The sequence below is a fragment of the Quercus lobata genome, chromosome 5 (genome assembly GCF_001633185.2).
Source record: "Quercus lobata isolate SW786 chromosome 5, ValleyOak3.0 Primary Assembly, whole genome shotgun sequence".
Classification (NCBI taxonomy): Eukaryota; Viridiplantae; Streptophyta; class Magnoliopsida; order Fagales; family Fagaceae; genus Quercus; species Quercus lobata.
In genome coordinates this window covers 41,934,559-41,952,196 of record NC_044908.1, presented here as the reverse complement: position 1 = coordinate 41,952,196, position 17,638 = coordinate 41,934,559, and the positions used below count along the sequence as shown (strand labels likewise).

Genomic DNA, 17,638 nt, shown 5'->3' with positions numbered 1-17,638 from the left:
CCTCTGTGGATGTAGGCCAACCAGGTTGAACCACGTAACCCTCGTGTTCTCAGTATTCCTATTTTATGCTTCCCATTCGGTATCCACTCTAGCATATACAACATGGTATAACACATCGTGTTGCTAATAATATATTTAACACTTTTATCGGCTTAAGGTCTTTGCTTATGTTGGCTGAAAAGAACAGTGGTACACCTAGGTATTATGTATTAGGTGGAAGCTTGTTGAGCCCCCAAATCTTAACTAATTTAGGGATTGTTTGCTAACTTCCTTCGAGTGAAATAAACCAAATTTCTCTACACTAATCACCTGCCAAGACTAAAGAAAATATTTCTCCAAACAATTCTTTAAAACAAAAAGTTGTTACATTTTTGCTTTGCAAAAGATTAATTACATCATTGTCATGGTAGAGTTTGGATATGAGAGAAGCCATTACCTGATACTTTAACCACATAAATCTAGCCTTGTAAGAGCATTCACATCTAGTTTCTAAAAAATCTCACCATCTTAAAAGCTACTTTATCTATTGTACCATATTGTTTTACAACACATCCTACATCCCAACTTTTATTTTCCTATACAACACATTAAAATAATATATCTACACAATAAAATATATTTTTGTCTCTCTTTAATTTTTGGCTCTCTCTCTCTCTCTCTCTCTCTCTCTCTCTCTCATCACCTCCACAGTAACTCAATCCAACCATTATCAACACAACTACCTCCCAAACCCAAATCAACCCAACCATCAACAACACAACCACCCACCGATCCACCCAAAACTTTCCATTCACCACCCACCAATCCACAAACCATGGTACCACCCCAATCCACCATAAAAAACACAACCTCCACCCACTGATCCACCACCTCGACACCACCCCAATCTACCACATCTACCACCACATCAAACCCATGAGCTCCACCAACCCATAAGACCCACGAAGGCTGGATTCAAGGGAAGAAAGAGAGAAAAAGAGGTGAGAGATATAGAAAGGGAAGAGAGTCTGCTTAGTGAAGGCAAGCATGGCAAGGTTTTGCTTCATCGGCGACTGCCAAGCCACCAGACCCACGCTACTGGAACCATCTGCCCATGCCGCCACAATCACCTGCCCACGCTGCTGCACCACCTGACCAACGTTGTGTGATCTAAGAGAGAAAACTGAGAGAGGCAATGCATAGGCACCGATTTACAAAGAGAGGGACGAGAGAGAGAGAGAGAGGGCTTGAATGAGAGAGAGAATCAGAAACTAAAAAAAAAAAAAAAAAAAAAAAAAGAGAGAAAGGAAAAACTGATAGGAAGAGAGAGAGAGAAAAAAAAAAGAGTAAAAAGCAATATAATATGTTACAATCTTGCTACAGTGCCATCATAAATTTAGGATGGTACTGTAGTTAAGTTGTAAATTTTTTTACAATTAGAAGTCCGGATAATGCATCTTTTTAGTGGTTTGATGCTAAATTTTAGCATATCCAGAGTTTTACATCTCTGGATACTAATGCTCTAATACCTCCATGTTGATGAGCCTCATAAGAACCTCACTTCTTAGAATGAAGAGATATGGAGATATGGGATCTCCCTATCTAATCCCACAAGATGGAGAGAAGCTTAGGCACTAGCCTTCATTTAGTAATACTAGGAATTGGATCGTGGATATACATGGGTTGATCAAGTTTACGAATTTGTCATTGAAGCCAACCACTTTGAGAACCAGTAATAAGAATTTCCATATCATCTAATCATAGGCCTTTTGGAAATCCAATTTGATTCCCAAGAATCCTTTATGTATTTTTTTTTTAATTAAAAAAAAAAAAAACTATGCACCACTTCCTGAGCCACATTTTTACTAATCTAGTGATTTGGTACAAATGCCACCTAAGCTGGATCCACCACTCTCGGTAAGAAAGGCCTCAATCTACTCACCAGGATTTTAGATATCAACTTATAGCATACATTACACAAACTGATAGGCCAAAATTGGCTGAAATTGCACTCCCCCTTTTTCCTAGGGGTTGAAGATATGAAAGTTTGATTGAATTCTTTCAACAACCACCCACTTCTAAAGAAACTTTGAGTGGCTAGCACGATTTGATCTCCCATTGTTTCCTAATAATGTTTATAGAATAAAGTCGGGAAACCATCTGGCCCTAGAGCTTTGAGGGATTTCATTTCAAAAATAGTTCTATTGATTTCCTCCCTCGTAGGAACTCTGCATAATTCTTCATTTTCATCATCAAAGATGCACATATTAATAAGGTTTTCCAAATTCTTAGGAATATTTGGGCAATTAAACTGGTATAGAGCCTTAAAATTCGTATTAAAATATTCTTCGATGTCTACTCTCACTTATCCAAGATTCATTGTCTAATTTGATCTATTGTATATAGTTTCTTCTTCATCTTATTAGGGTGGATAAATGGAAAAAACCTTGTATTTCTATCGCCTTCTCAAAGCTAAAATTCCTTTGATTTTTATTTTCATTTTAGATCCTCCCCAGCCAGCCACTTATTTTAAGTTCTAAAGGCAATGAAGCTTCAAGTTCCAATTCTTTGGTAGGCTCTAAATTTTGGATCATTGTAATCTTCTTCTCCATCTTCTTGATTATATCCCTTGAATTTCCAAAACTGCTCTTATTCCATCTCTTTAGCTCCCTTTTCAACTTGATTCTTACCATAATGTCACATGTCAAAAAGGTTTCTAATGACAGATTTAGGGTCTATTTGAGATCCACTTATTTTACTGAAATTGAAAACTTTTTCCTGAAAGTACTGTAGATAAAGGTAAAAGTTAACTGAAATAGTACAGTGAAACTCATAAATAATACTAAAAAGTGCAGTAGAGTCCATGAATAGCAACAAAAATAAGCTGAATAGTGAAATAATTTATAATTTTCATTACTTTACCAACTTATTTTTGCTACTATTTATTGGTCCTACTGCACTTTTTGGTACTATTCATAGGTCTCATTATGCCATTTTAGTTAATTTTTATCTTTATCTACAATACTTTCAACAAAATAAACGGATTCCAAACAAACCCTTAATGTGCAATTTCCAAAATGTAGAATTTTTAGGTTGAAGAAATATTAGGTTAAGATTATTATTATCATATCATGAATTTTGAGTAGAATTTATAGTGTGTTTTCGTGTTAAAAGCCCATATTATCATCATACCATGACCTATGATTGGCTTTTCAACTTGATTCTTACCATAATGTCATATCAAAAAGGTTCCTAATGACAGAGATTTAAGGTGCAAGTTTTCAAAAGGTAAAATTTTTAGGCTGAAGAAACATTCTATTAAGATTATCATCATAACATAACTATTGAGTAAAATTTATGGTATACTTTTGTGTTAAAACTTCATTCCTCTCTCCTATGTGTGTGTGTTTCTCAACAAGATATTATTAAAAAAAAAAAGATTAGCATCATCATATCATCATACCATGCTGAGCAGAATAATATTAAAAGAACATTAAGATGACTTCAAAACCATTTAATTTGATGACAATTTAAGGTCACTTCTAAATGAATTTCTCGAAATCTATGCTAGAGATGTGATGATAATAAGAACATTAGAGGCCAAAATCCTTCTGCTTCATATGAATCTTGCCAGTGAGACTCTGGAAGCATATATCACTATGCCTCCATTTGGATAGAGATGAAAAATTAAAATTATTTTACTATTCAGCTTATTTTTGCTATTATTCATGGACCCCATTGCACTTTTTGATACTATTTATGGGTCCCACCATACTATTTCAACTAATTTTTACCTTTATGTACAATACTTTCAACAATAAGTTTTCAGTTTCAACAAAATATACGGTATCCAAACAGACCATATATTATTATTATTGAAGTTCTAATAAGGGGAAAAAAAACCCAGAAACTTTCTAAGCATTTTCTGCGTCACTTAAACTAGGGCGGGCATCCAAATTGAATTCCTCAGTGACCTCGTCAACTATCCTCCATCTGTCACACAGATGCTCACATGTATAAGATTTTAGATTTAGATTCAAAATTTGAAAGATACAGAGAACTGTAGAAACTCCACCTTTCAAGAACAAACTTCCCTTCTTTGTACTTTTGGCTCTTCTCATGCACCGTTACCTAATGGAATATAAAAATTAGCATCAGTCGCATTGTTGTCCATTTACCAAAATGTCATGTTTTTGGATTGTAATTTGTAAAAGAAAGGTAATATTCAGTTTGTGAAGTAAGAAACTAAAATTTGGAACCCCCACACATACACCAAAGAAATGTGTGGCACACAATCTGACTGTTCTAGGTGAAGTGGCCACGGGGTTCAGTGCAGCAGCTGATGATAGCGGATTGCTGATTTCAATAAAGAATGCCTTCTAGATGGACTGTCATAATTTTCTAGGTGGTAAGAAAAATGTTTATTTATTACATATCAAACCAATTAAAACCCTCATTGTTTATTGCCTGCTTAGGAAAAGTCTAAAAGGACCATATCTAAATATTACGATTTTCTGGGTTACAAGAGCATGACTCATTGGTTATTTATTCATTCCAATGGAAGATAATTTAAAATGAAGAAGAAGAACACACCCCTTCAAATCTCCATTCCATTCAGCAGAAATTGGAATATTTAACTTATTACGTCTCTAAAATTTGTTACGAGAAAACTATATAATTAGCTGATGAGATTTTTATCAATAAATATTTTCAATATAAACAAACAATGCACTTATCCTAGGAAAAACATATTGATCTACGAAGAAGGAAGCTTACATATTTCCAACCAAGATATTGTCCACAGCTGCAGCAAAATATATCTTCTACAGTATGCATACCAGAAAGCATCATCCTCTCTTCTTGACGTCCAAGAGTTATATTTACCCTGTATGAAACCTCCATAGATTAGAAATTATTAAGGACTACAACATGCAATCAGATTTCTTCATGTCCTAAAAAGACAAGAACCATAATATCTTATTTTGTTAAGACAGTTACGAGTTTTGAATCACAAGACAGATTTCTAATCGCAAACTGACCACTTGAGATTTGAATAGATTATACCCAACATATGAAGGTTAGCATTCTGCCCACCCTATTTTCACCAAATTGTCCTTTTTACTTGGAAGGGCAATTGGCTAAAAAGACAGACAAAACGGTAATATCCCATATTTCTCCCCTAATGAATTTGGGGATAGACCAGCAACAAAAAAAAAAATGAAAAGAAAGGATATGCATATAAGATTTTTAAGATCTTGTTCTAGGTCCATCACATCTCTAATACAGGCCTACACCCTCAAGCTCTAGCCCCTATGCAATGTACCAATTCTTTCAATCCTCATGCCTTGTTATGCAAATTTTTATTTTGTCTGATTTTTAAAACAGAAGGGGGAGAGGGGTCCGGGGTGGGGGAACTAAATTGATAAGGTTCCAATGGAGAAGCGGCAAAAGATTCAAAGACAAAAAGTGATCAAACAAATGACAAATACAAAACCCAGCAAAAATGGGGGAAAAGATATCAGGCCAATTAGTACCTCAAAGAGGATGTAAAATTGTAAATATAAAGTCTGATGGGATTTAAAAAAAAGGAGCGGGGGGGAAAAATTTCATGAGAATAGGAGGAGAGAGTACTCCACTGGTGGCAGAATTGGAATATAGAGCAAATGGCCACAATTAGAAGCTAATGTCATGTTTGGAAAAAGAGACTAAATCAGTTCTCCCTTCCCCCCCCCCCCCCAACAAAAAAATGACACTTGATTTGAAAAGGGAAAAAGTAACCTCTTATTAGAAGCTGTTATTTGGGCACCAATGCTGTGTGGTTTATAATCAGATAAGGAAGACTGCTCAGGAACTGGCTTAAAATCAAGAAAGAGATCTAGATGTATAATTGATCATGTGATTTGACAGAGACAGATCAACTATAAATGTAAAATGAAACTGCGATTTGTCATGTAAATCTTCTATTTTCTGGAATTCATTACTCTACATGTAAGCCCATAATGCAGTCACTACACGTAAGCCCAATAATGCAGTCACAAATAACATAAAAGCATGATAATTGTAACACCCGAGAAAAAAAAAAAAAAAAAAGATTTAAAAGGAGTATTTAAGTAAATTTGTTTATGGGGTCAATTTTATAATTAATATTACTAAGGAGGTTTTTAGAAAATAAGGTTAAAACCCTAATTATATATAATCTAATTTAAGTCAGCGTATAATGATAGATATTTTAAGAGAAAAGACCATCCAAAATATTCAAGTAGAGAAAGTTTGACTACACAATTGAGGTGATATCTAAGGATTTTAGAGGAAGTGTTAGGGAGAAGTTCTTTTATGGTGAGCTAACTGCGGTAAGTAACCTTATCCTAATTGGTTTTATTTTGCTTATGTTACTGTATTTTAACTACTGAAATTTGTTTACAATTGTCACAATTTTATCTAATTGTTTTAGCTACACTGATTTAAAGTAAAAAATAAAGAATAATCACAAATATATTTTAATTACTGAATATATAATTTTATATATATATATATATATATGTATTTGAATGGAATATATTTTTGTTTGAACTATGATTTGATATATATGATTTTAGACAATCTGACTATGTTTTGACTCTGATACCTAACCAATAGGGGTTATTCATTGGTACTTTGATACCCAGTCAATAGGAGTTATTCATTGGTACTGAAACTAGTTCTATCTAGGGCATCATGAGTCTATCGTGTTTCTAGACCCAGCTAATGGAGGATATATTTTAGCACAAAACTAGTTTCATTTGAATCTGATGCACAGTCACAGGGATATAGTGTGACCATAGTCGTAAAGATTGTTAAGAATATGAATTATATTGAATATTTGAATTGTTTAAAGCCCTTGAAACTGCTTATGTGTTTTTGGAACCTATTGTAAATTATAGCTTTGATATATATGGAAAACTGATTAATTTCTAATTCATCTTATGATATATTTGTAAGATTTAAAATATTTGGTCTATATACAACTTATTATTTTACAGATCTATTTGCTTGATAGAACTTTTTAAGACTGGTTTACTTATTGAGTTGTCAACTCACCCCCTCTTTCTCCTTTCAGATTTTGATAAGGAACAGTAACATGTATTTAGGCTTCCGCTAGGATGTGCGTATGAGTGTGTGGCTGTTGTCATGTGCCTAACTCTTACTTGGGTTCGGGGCATGACAATAATGAACAAACTATAAAGCTTACACATTGCTGAAAAGGTATGCCCTCCCTTGATTGCAACTGAAAGACTGATCACATTACAGAGAAACAAGCAAGAGTCAAAATCTTGAACATCAAGGCATAGTAAATTGACTAAAGTTATATATGCAAAAACAAATAGCAGAGAATATATACACAAAAGTGCAAGATAAAATAATCAAGAAAATAACTGAAAAATCAGGTTTTGTGCATTTCCCTCTTTTGATTTCTTTTATGTTAGCAAGCAAATATATTTATAAAGATAGGAAAGAGGAGAAAGACAACAAAAGAGAGTTACATCCATCACTTAGCAGTTAGTGCTAAAGTTTCATTACAAGTATCAGTGTATCACCATGTTTCCTGAGAATGTAAAGTCAACAGGAATATCCTAAATTAGCAAATCATCCAACACTTAATATACACACAAATTTTAACAGTTTCTCCAATCTTCATATTCAAACTTAAATGGCTTAAGGAAGCAGAAGCATTTGTTTGTGAGCTATCAATTAAACATCAGGTGGCCTCATTGTTATTTCACAGAAAGGGTGGATAAATATATTAAGCACATTTTTTATTGCACACACTAATATAGCCAATTGAGCATGATCCACAACAGAAGTATAGTGACACTACAGAAATCATTGGACTGGAGAAGCATCCAGAGAATGAAGTTGACACCTCTAGGTCCTTTACTTACCAATAAAAACTACCACATCATTTTCTTCACATAGTTATGCATATGAATAAACTTCCCTGGAAAATATACATAACTTTTTCTCATAGCTCATTAGAATATTTAACACTCAAAAGGAAAGGCAATCTAGAGAGAGGAAGGGATATCATGACTAAAGGTGGCATAGAATAGTAAAGGATGTAAGGACTGGTCAGTTGTGATACTACCTGCTATCCTGCTGGGACCAAGGCTGCACAAACCCAGTCCATGCCCAAGTCAGATTTGAAAATCTCCCCTTAAACATCCATATTGGGTTAAAAAAAAAACTTTTCTCTGAACCTTATTAAAAAAAACTAATATGCATTTAAATATATCCATAAGAAAATACCATTAAGAATTCAAACATTGTGAAGCAAAATGATAGAGAAACTCTAAAGCTTTCTAGCTTGGGCACTCAAACCCAATTTTACCCTCAGCCCCAACCAACTCTTCACCTTACCTAAAGTCATACCTCATCCCTATAAGGTAAAAAAAATGAAATTATGGTCACAACTTATCACTAAACAGCCCTAACTAGCTCACTTCTTCTGCTCTCTGCTCTATGTTTGTAGTGACAAAGGACAATAACCAGAAAAGCTATGTATTTGTAACATATTAAAACTATGAATCATATAATTTAGATTAATTACTCAAACACTATAAGCAGAAAAAAAGGAATAAAACAAATATTTCAATTGATGGATGCTGTACAGGGGGAAAAGGCCAGGGGAGCAAGGGGGTGCTCGAAGACCAGCTCCATTGGAAACATATTCTGCTTAGGTAGTATTTGCTCATTTCTACATATTGTGCTGGGTATTTTCTTATTCTTTAAAAAAAAAAAAAAAGGTATTTGCTTATTTCTAAATATTTTGCTTATGTATTTGCTTATTTCTGTTTCCATTGGTTTTTGTAAGTAAACACTTCTGGTTGGACATTCACAATTTCTGTTACTGTTAATTTAATGACAGAAACCACTCCTGAGCCTTTTATTTTATTTTATTATTATTATGGTTGTTATATGATGCACCTAATTGCCTGCAATTGCAAAGCACATGCATCAGCAAATGAAGAGAGCTGCTGAACCTTGAGAACCAAAGCCTTTGCATATTGTTCTGTACCATTCACATATAAATCCTTGATCATACCAATATTTAATTAAACCAATTTAACTTAACACTAGGATACAAAATAGCTTTTAATATAACCTCCCTAGCATGAACTCAATTTAACTTCAACCCAATGACTCTCTCCCACCAAAACTTCCTAGGCAGTTACCAAACTAGCTAGATGGTGCACACCAAATATCAATGCCTGATTCATTCATTCAAAATTTCCTCCAGCAAAGCCACATATTCTTATTCCCAAAACCTTGTCAAAGATATTGTCAAGCAGTCTATACCATCACCATCCAAATACCATCCGATCCCAGAACATTCCCTTATTCCCATCATTTACAAAACCATAATCCCATCTCCAAAAATAACAATGGTACCAAAAATTAGTCCATGCATAATCCAATGCTTACCACAATTCTCACCCAATATCCAAAAACCAAAAACCCAATTCCCATCTAGCAAGGCTCTTAATCCCCAACTCAAAAAATAATAAATGATAGACCATAATCTAATCCATGCAAAAATCTAACAATACACCAATTCCTACAAAATACAAAACACCCAACTGCCATCTAGCAAAGGCTCTACAAACCCTTTAGTCTTAAATGACCAAAACAAAAACCAAACCGTTAGATAAAACATAGTACATCTTTACATGTGTTTGGTCCACGGCAAAGCATAGCAAAAAAAAACATGAAACAAAAAGAACAAACTTTGGGCATGTGGGTAATAAGTAGTACCCGAGAAAGAACATCATCGGCGAGAGCAAGATCGCTCACGCAGAATCTGCAGCGGTAAGCCCTGCCTTCAAGGTCTACCAAGAACAACCTCCCCATATTTTTTTCCAACTCAGCTGTCAGCTCTCTCTTTCTGCACCACGAATCGAATCATAACAGATTTGGCAGTTGACGTTTCCACTACCGAAACCGGCAAATTCCGGTGCCCTTTCCTTTTTATTTCTCTATCTCTCTCTCTCTCTCTCGCGGGCTCGTAGTAATTTTTTAAAGATTTTTTTCTTTTTCCTTTTATTTATTTATTTATTTTATCTTCCCAAAAGTGGGGCTGGTATTCAAAATTTCAAACTAGGGGCGGTCAAAGGAGTACCCAACTTTCCGACATTATTTGGCACAGTTATTAGTCGTGAAATTGGGTTTCCAATAATATCGAATCAACCAATGGATTGGATATAAATATCATCATTTAATTCTTTATGAAAATATATATGTATACAAAACAATGTTGTTTATCCTATCAAAAAAAAAAAAAAAAATGTTGTTTAGTGTTAAACCAAACTACGTCGTTTTGTTCCTAACTCTAATAAAAATATCAACCTCTGTCATTTTACACTTGGAACTCTCTATTTCTCTCTCACCCCAAATTCGTTTGTCCTTAACCATATTGTTGTTGATCCGTCAAATTCCACCATTAATTATGCTGTTTAGGAGTTGTCGGGGACGTTTTTGCAACAATGGTAAAAAATGCAAGAGTAGCCCATATCTCTCTTTAAGTTCTTTAGAAATGTTTATTTGCAGATAATCAAGCCCAAAATTTCAAATATATAATAAACAAAGGCTAATAGTACTTTAACAAGCAAGAAATCAAAATGCCATAATTGAAATACAAGAAAATGCAGAAAGAGTATACAGGTCCGAAATTTCGACTCACAGTTAGCGAGAAGATGAAATTGAGAGAGGTTGTAAGGAAGAAAGAGAAGGTTTCCCTGTGCCCATATTTCCACCTCCGAGCTTCGAAATTGTGAGAATGCATCCTAGCTGAATGAACTTTTAATCTAAAGTTTCCGCTTTTAGGGTAAAACGTGGTTGGTCCCTTTTAAATCTGATTAAGGCACTTTGTATTGAGGCTGGGGTGATCTAAGTAACTGGTTTTTGGTTAATAAGAAAGGCTTTGAACCCCAAGGTATCAATCAAGGAGGTTATGGTCAGATTTGCTTTAATTGGGTAAGAGTGTTGTCTTACTTTTTGCATAATTTAGGAAATAAAGTAGCCTAAATTCATAGGGTAATGTTTCCTAGACATGGTAGGTCTTTGGAGGCTGCATTTGGTTGTTATGGCAGACAAGGCCAACCACTTAGGTCAACTATATGTTTTAGGCCAAAAATGGTAAAGCAGAAAAGTTAGGCTACAGTCAACCAGAGCATAAAAGCTCTTTTGGGGTGGAAATTTCATGTACAAGACCTCCTCCATGAGCCCGAGGTGCTACTAGTGTCCCTTATCCACTTGGTAACATGCATGAGTTAGGCTCATGCAAAAGGTCTAAAGGAAAACGACTCATACTTTCCAAATCACATTTTCTCAATTTTTCCTAATATGTCAAATGGCCTTGAGCCATGCTTAAAAGAATAAAATAAAATATGATACATGAATTGAACCCATAAGAAAGTTGGGCTTGTAAAAAATGCGTCACGAAAATGGGTATCAACAGGGGTCAAGTAAGTCATTGTTTTGTGTGTTGTCTATCTCCAAATTCATTACTCTCTCTCTCTCTCTCTCTCTCTCTCTCTCTCTCTCTCTCTCTCTCTCTCTCTCTCTCTCAATTACTTAATGTCTTTGTCTCAAACCAAGAGAATTTGACCTTCAACAACATTGGAAACCCCCTCAAAAGATGACCATGTTGATAAATGTACAGCCCTAATTCAAACCCTAGTTCTCAGAGAAAAGTATTCTTATTTGAAATTAAATATTGATATCTTCCTTTTTGGATGTTTGAAAAGAAATGAATAGAATAAGAAGTAATCTTATTTGGGAGTTGAATAAAAAGAAACAACATTACTATTGTACCGTTTCATTAATAAAACTAGGGGTATGGTCTTTTTTTGGAGGGGGGGGGGGGGGGGGGAGTATTATAGGGACTTTAGTAGAAATTCATTAAAACGCATCTCATTTCCTTATATTTCACCCCCTTTTTTTGAGGGATTATAAATTGGGTTTCATTCATTTTTCTCTTATTAACCTTCTAAGTTCTAAGTATGAGAATAAAAAGAATATTCTTTAGAATTCTTATTTATCTATTTCATTTCCTCATATTACTCTCATCCAAAAAAAGTGGCTTGACTATTGACCATTCAAGGTAAGAATTAGGATGATCTTTATTTCTAGTAAATATGTTTCAAAATTAGGAAAGTTAAAAATAAAACATTTTCTTTTAGCTTAATAATCATATTAAATGTTTTAGCACTTTTTTATGACTTTAAAAATCAGGATGCTTGGGAACTTAGAAGCCAAACAGGTGGAGTTGGACTGTTGGAGAGACTTATGCAGACTGATACGTCGAATGATCACGAAAATGCCATCAATCACTTGAAGTCTTGAAGGAGGAGTGGAGGACATCAATAAGATTTTTATATAAGAAATGGTTGGAAGCATGGGACAAGAATACTAAATTCTTTCATAAAGAAAGCCATTCACATAAAGATAAAGAACACCGTCATTTGTGGAAGATGGATAATGGCATGCTGGGGATATGTAGTCGCTGAGATAGCCATCGGGTTAGAAAATGTGTCTTTGAGCGTCTCAAGTTGCACAAAAAAAATTATGTAAATCTCAGTGGTCAAAATGGGGTGATGACATTTAAAGGGTTTTTTTTTTTTTTTTTTTTTTTTTTTTTTTTAGTACAAAACACAAACAGGGGCGGCGCCAGGACCACCCCCTGGCCTGAATTATATATATATATAATAATTTAAAATTTTTATTTGTCTACCATTCAAAAAAAAATTTGGGAACACTCTCAGTTTTTTTTATGCCAATAAAATTAAATTTTGCTCCATAATTTGTTTTACATTTAGTGGATGAATGATTGCTTGATTGTGTACATTGAAAGAGACGTAACTTGTAACATTGATAATGAGACCATCATGTAACAATTTCAAAATATGAAAACCCGCAGAAGACAATTGTAAACTTTATGTATTTACGTGTTTTTTTTACTGTTGTTGTTGTCAATATATAAATTTCTCTTTTTATTAGATGGTATAATTTATACTTTTTAAGGAATACCCTGAGAAAAATTCCTGGAGCCGCCATTGAACACAAATGAGCTCTTTATATATATATATATGGTTAGCCCATCAAAAGATTACTTCCCAATGGTATGGGGGATCTTTTTTTATAGATGCAAAGGGCCCTGGGATTGGTGAAATGACTCTGCCAATTAGAAACATTCTAGGAAAATTAGGGGATGTTTGGTACATTTGTTTAAGAACATGTGTTTTGCTGTTTGAAAACATATGTATAAATACGTGTGGGTAAAAAAAATATGAAAATGCGTGTAATGTTGTTTAAAAACTGAAAATATGTGTTTGAGTGGATGTACCAAACATCCCCTAGGATTTTTTTGTGTAGAACACATGTGGGAGGGGCATACGCTACTTCAAACATAAGCCCTAAGGTTTTTAAAGGAAAAATGTTTTATATATCAATTTAAGATTGAGCTACTCTTTGTTGGTGGTGATGGTGGTTCTTGTTCAATTAGAATCGAAATTGATGGTACAAAATAGGGTGTGTATAGTTGCCCATCTTTTAACGAATTTATTACTACATATGGTTCCATGCATTATTTAGATAACTAGATTTTAAATATATATCATTTAGGCTTAGTTTTTGTAGGGGTGATAGGCCCGGGAATACGTATCTATATGTATTGGGCCAAGGGCCCAATTTGAGGACATAAATAGTCCGAGGATGTGTAAACACCTTCCTAAGAATCCGTGTTGGTAAGTAAAAAGGTGAGGTCTAATCATAACCATAAAAAGGTGAGGTCTAATCATAACCATCCAAGGAGGAATACTTCCTTGGCTAAGCAAAGCCGAGGTCAGAAGGTGTGGTCTAACATTAGGAGCAACATTCTGGATGATTCCACTAATGAGGAAAAGTATCCAAAAGGAACAGGACAGAGGGAGGCCATGAAATATCTCAAGGGAAAGCTGCTACCATCGTATTAAATGCTCTGCAGCTAACTTTCTTACTGCATTAATGTGGAGAAGACCCTTGAACAGTGCTGTCTTGGCTGCCCTAACTCATAGAGGGCCTCAGAGGGTGTTCGATGGTACAAGTACTCAAGTAGTGGCTTGGATGATCAACAAGTGGAGGGCCAAGATTGTCTAAAGAAAACTATATAATGTAAAAGATCCTCTATGAAGAAGGGATCAAGAAATCAAGAGAAAAACATTGTAGCAATTAAGAATTGAACTTGTAAACTAACTTGAGAGAAATATATAAGAACTAATCTCCTTGGACCATGCCGAGGACGATTTTATTTAAAATAAACCAATCTATCTTCATTTTCTCCTCATCTGAATCCACTTTACTCATTGTTTGATTCATTAAAGCCCAATTTTCCAACCCACTCTCTACAAATTCATTGTATTGGGCTTTTTGGGCCTAAGTTCATTTATCCTTTGGGTTAGGGATCCAAATTGCGTCCTTACAATTGGTGCCGTCTGTGGGGAATTCTAGTATTGTAGTGAGTCTAACGTCTAACTATGGTAGGTTTAGGTCCGAATTAGGCAAAATCTATAGGGCCTCATCATCAAGATCACTTTCGTAATCTTGAATGAAGAAGGGACTGAGAATGGAGTATGCATACTACCCAAACCAGTAGGAGCCAGTCTCGGTGTGAGAGCCACCTCTTTCATGAGGAAGATGCCAAGAACATGCAATGGGAGATTGATCATTTAAAGAGGAAGTTGCGCCACGAACGGCGAAGGTGAACTCCCTCCAATTCTGACGTCTCTTCTGACAATGAAGAGGATGGTAGTTATAAATGCAGATTAAGGACTCCTCCTAGTGAGTCTTTCTCGTATGATGAGGACTACCATCATGAGCGTAGAAACAAAAATTTATCTTCTAAAGGCTTGGGAAATGATGCAATGAGTAGAACACTCAACCAAATTTCCAAGTCACCTTTCACGCAGAGAATTGAGGAATGGAGACTTCCTCAGCGGTTCACTCAGCCAACGTTTACCATGTACAATGGTTGAACAAACCCTGTGGAGTATGTGAGCCACTACAACCAAAGAATGCCTATGCATTCCAAGAATGAGGCCTTGATGTCCGAGGTATTCTCTTCCAGTTTAGGGCCCGTGGCCATGAGGTGGTTTGATGGCTTAGGAGCAAGTTCCATTGATTCCTTTAAGGAACTCACTCAGGCATTTGGATCTCGCTTTATTACGTGCAACAGGGTTCCTCAGCCCTTAGATTCCTTGTTGTATCTATCCATGAGAGAAGGGGAGACCCTAGAAACGTATTCGAACAGATACTAGGAGATGTTCAATGAGATAGATGGTGACTTTGACGATGTAGCCATCAGGACTTTCAAGGCCGGCCTACCTGCTGAGCATTGCTTGAGGAAGTCTTTAACTGGGAAACCTACTACTAGTGTATACCAGCTTATGGATCGTATTGATAAGTATAAGAGGGTTGAAGAGGACCAACAGTAAGGCAAGGGGAAGGGTAAGGTTATCCCTCAAGAGATGAGGGATTTCAAGTCAGACCGCTACAACAGTAACAGACCCCGGAGAGATTTTACTGGGCAATCTGGGTCTACGGCTCCTCAGATGGTTAACATAGTGTTTCAAGAGTCAATACATCAAGTCTTGGAGAAAATCAAGAATAAACCATACTTCAAATGGCCAAACAAGATGAGAGGAAACCCCATAACGTACAACCAAAGTCTTCATTGCCAGTACCACCAGAAACGAGGACACACTATCGAGGACTGCAGAACTCTGTAGAATCACCTAGAGCAACTAGTCAGAGATAGAAGGTTGAAACAGTGTTTGTATCGGCCCAATAGGCACGAAGACCACGTAGGGTCAAGGGCTTAGGGGAACGCTTCTTCAAGACCCCCTTTAGGTACAATTAATGTCATCTTTGCTGCTCTTGAGAGAACTAGCTCGCAGCCCTCCAAAGTGATGTCTGTAACTCGATCACACGCTGAGGACTCTAATCCAGAGTTGAAGAGGACTAGAGTGGAGGTCCAACCGGCGTTAAGCTTTTCAGATGAGGACAAGATTGGAACCATACAGCCATACGATGATGTTTTAGTGGTCACACTCAGGATAGGAAGGTATGATGTGAAGAGAGTGTTGGTAGACTAGGGTAGTGGTGTAGAGATTATGTACCTTGACTTATACAGAGGGCTGAACCTAAAGCCTAAGGATTTGACAACCTATAATTCACCTTTGGTAAGCTTTGATGGAAAAATTTTCATTCCAAAGGTTTAGATCAGACTACCCGTGCAAACAGGTTCAAAGGTAGTGGAGGTGGAATTCATTGTGGTGGATGCTTATTCTCCCTACACGGCCACTGTGGCAAGACCTTGGCTCCATGCCCTAGTGGCTATTTTTTCCACCCTGCATTTGAAGGTAAAATACCCGTCTGAGGACTAGGTTGAAGAGCTTGTTAGAAGTCAATCCGTAGCTAGGTAGTGCCGAGTGGTTGCAATTATGCACCAGCCTGAAGCTGAGTCCTCGGCTTCTACTGTGGGGGGCTTATAGCAATCAAGGATTTCGGTCCTATCTACGAATGCGGTGTTAGAAGGGGCAAAGTGTGAGAAGCTGGAAGAAATTGTTATAGATGGTGATCTAGGGAAGTTCTTTAAGGTTAGAGCTCAGCTGCCTCCTCAGAAGAAGGAAAAGTTATAGCATTTCTTAGAGAGAACGTTGATGTATTTACATGGAATGCTTACAAAGCTCCTGGGGTGGATTCAGACTTCATTTGCCATCATTTGGATGTCAACCTAGCGGTCCATCCTAAGAAGCAACCACATCGGCGTTCATCTAAAGAACATTTTGATATTGTCAAAGAGGAGGTGAACAAGCTTAAGCAGGCTAGGGCTATTAAGGAAGTATTATACCCTAAATGGTTGGCCAATACAGTGGTGATAAATAAGAAAAGTGGAAAACGACGAGTATGCGTAAATTTCACAGACTTGAACAAGGTCTGTCCAAAGGACCCTTTCCTTATGTCTCGGATTGATCAACTAGTGGACATAACTGTAGGTCATCCTCGGATGAGTTTTTTAAATGCCTTCCGGGGTATCACTAAATATCACTGGCTTTGAGTGATTAAGAGAAGACAACTTTTGTCACCTCCACTAAAAATAACCACTACAAAGTGATGTCTTTTGGTTTTAAGAATGCGAAGGCTACCTACCAGAGAATGATGATCAGGATGTTTGAGCCACAGCTAGGAAATAAACATCGAGATTTATATAAACAACATGGTGGTCAAGAGTAAGTTAGAATCCGAGCATGTTAACGACCTTGGGAGATCTTAAGAAGACACAAGCTGCAACTTAATGCTTCTAAATGCTCTTTCAGTGTCGAATCAGGGAAGTTCTCAAGATACATGGTTACTCACTGTGGAATTGAAGTTAATCCTGACCAAATTAGAGCGATTAACAATTTACAGTCACCTCGAAACCCCAAAGAGGTCTAGAAGTTGACGGGAATGACTGCTACCTTAAACCGATTCATCTTTCGATCAGTAGACAGTGTAGGCCTTTCTTTCAGTTATTGAATAAGTGGAAGGGATTTGAATGGACCGAGGAGTGTGTCCTGACCTTCCAACAGTTGAACGAATAACTTTCTCG

The 17,638-nt window shown here is 36.1% G+C and overlaps 1 protein-coding gene across 2 annotated transcripts; it reads right to left on the bottom strand.

Moving 5' to 3' along the window:
* Nucleotides 1–3,576: 3,576 nt before the first annotated feature.
* Nucleotides 3,577–10,029, bottom strand: LOC115988708 (protein yippee-like At5g53940). 2 transcript variants are annotated; one of them, XM_031112312.1, is made up of 5 exons: nucleotides 9,769–10,029; nucleotides 7,208–7,251; nucleotides 4,756–4,864; nucleotides 4,055–4,110; nucleotides 3,577–3,972 (listed from the first exon to the last, which is right to left on the bottom strand). In XM_031112312.1, the coding sequence occupies exons 1-5, from the start codon at nucleotides 9,862–9,864 to the stop codon at nucleotides 3,894–3,896; spliced, it is 384 nt and encodes a 127-aa protein (XP_030968172.1). In that variant the 5' UTR covers nucleotides 9,865–10,029; the 3' UTR covers nucleotides 3,577–3,893. The 2 variants fall into 2 exon arrangements, with proteins under 2 accessions (XP_030968172.1, XP_030968174.1); XM_031112314.1 differs by lacking the exons at nucleotides 7,208–7,251; nucleotides 9,769–10,029 and adding an exon at nucleotides 7,057–7,196 and having other exon boundaries at nucleotides 3,816–3,972.
* Between the last annotated feature and the right edge of the window lie 7,609 nt (nucleotides 10,030–17,638).

What these genes read in the sequence shown, in the direction of transcription:
- LOC115988708 (XM_031112312.1), bottom strand. Translation starts at nt 9,864, where the DNA reads ATGGGGAGGTTGTTCTTGGTAGACCTTGAAGGCAGGGCTTACCGCTGC. An exon ending in CCGATGATGTTCTTTCTCGG is followed by an intron (nt 7,252 to 9,768) that starts GTACTACTTATT and finishes TAATGTGATCAG; the next exon opens with TCTTTCAGTTGCAATCAAGG. An exon ending in GCATACCTTTTCAGCAATGT is followed by an intron (nt 4,865 to 7,207) that starts GTAAGCTTTATA and finishes GGTTTCATACAG; the next exon opens with GGTAAATATAACTCTTGGAC.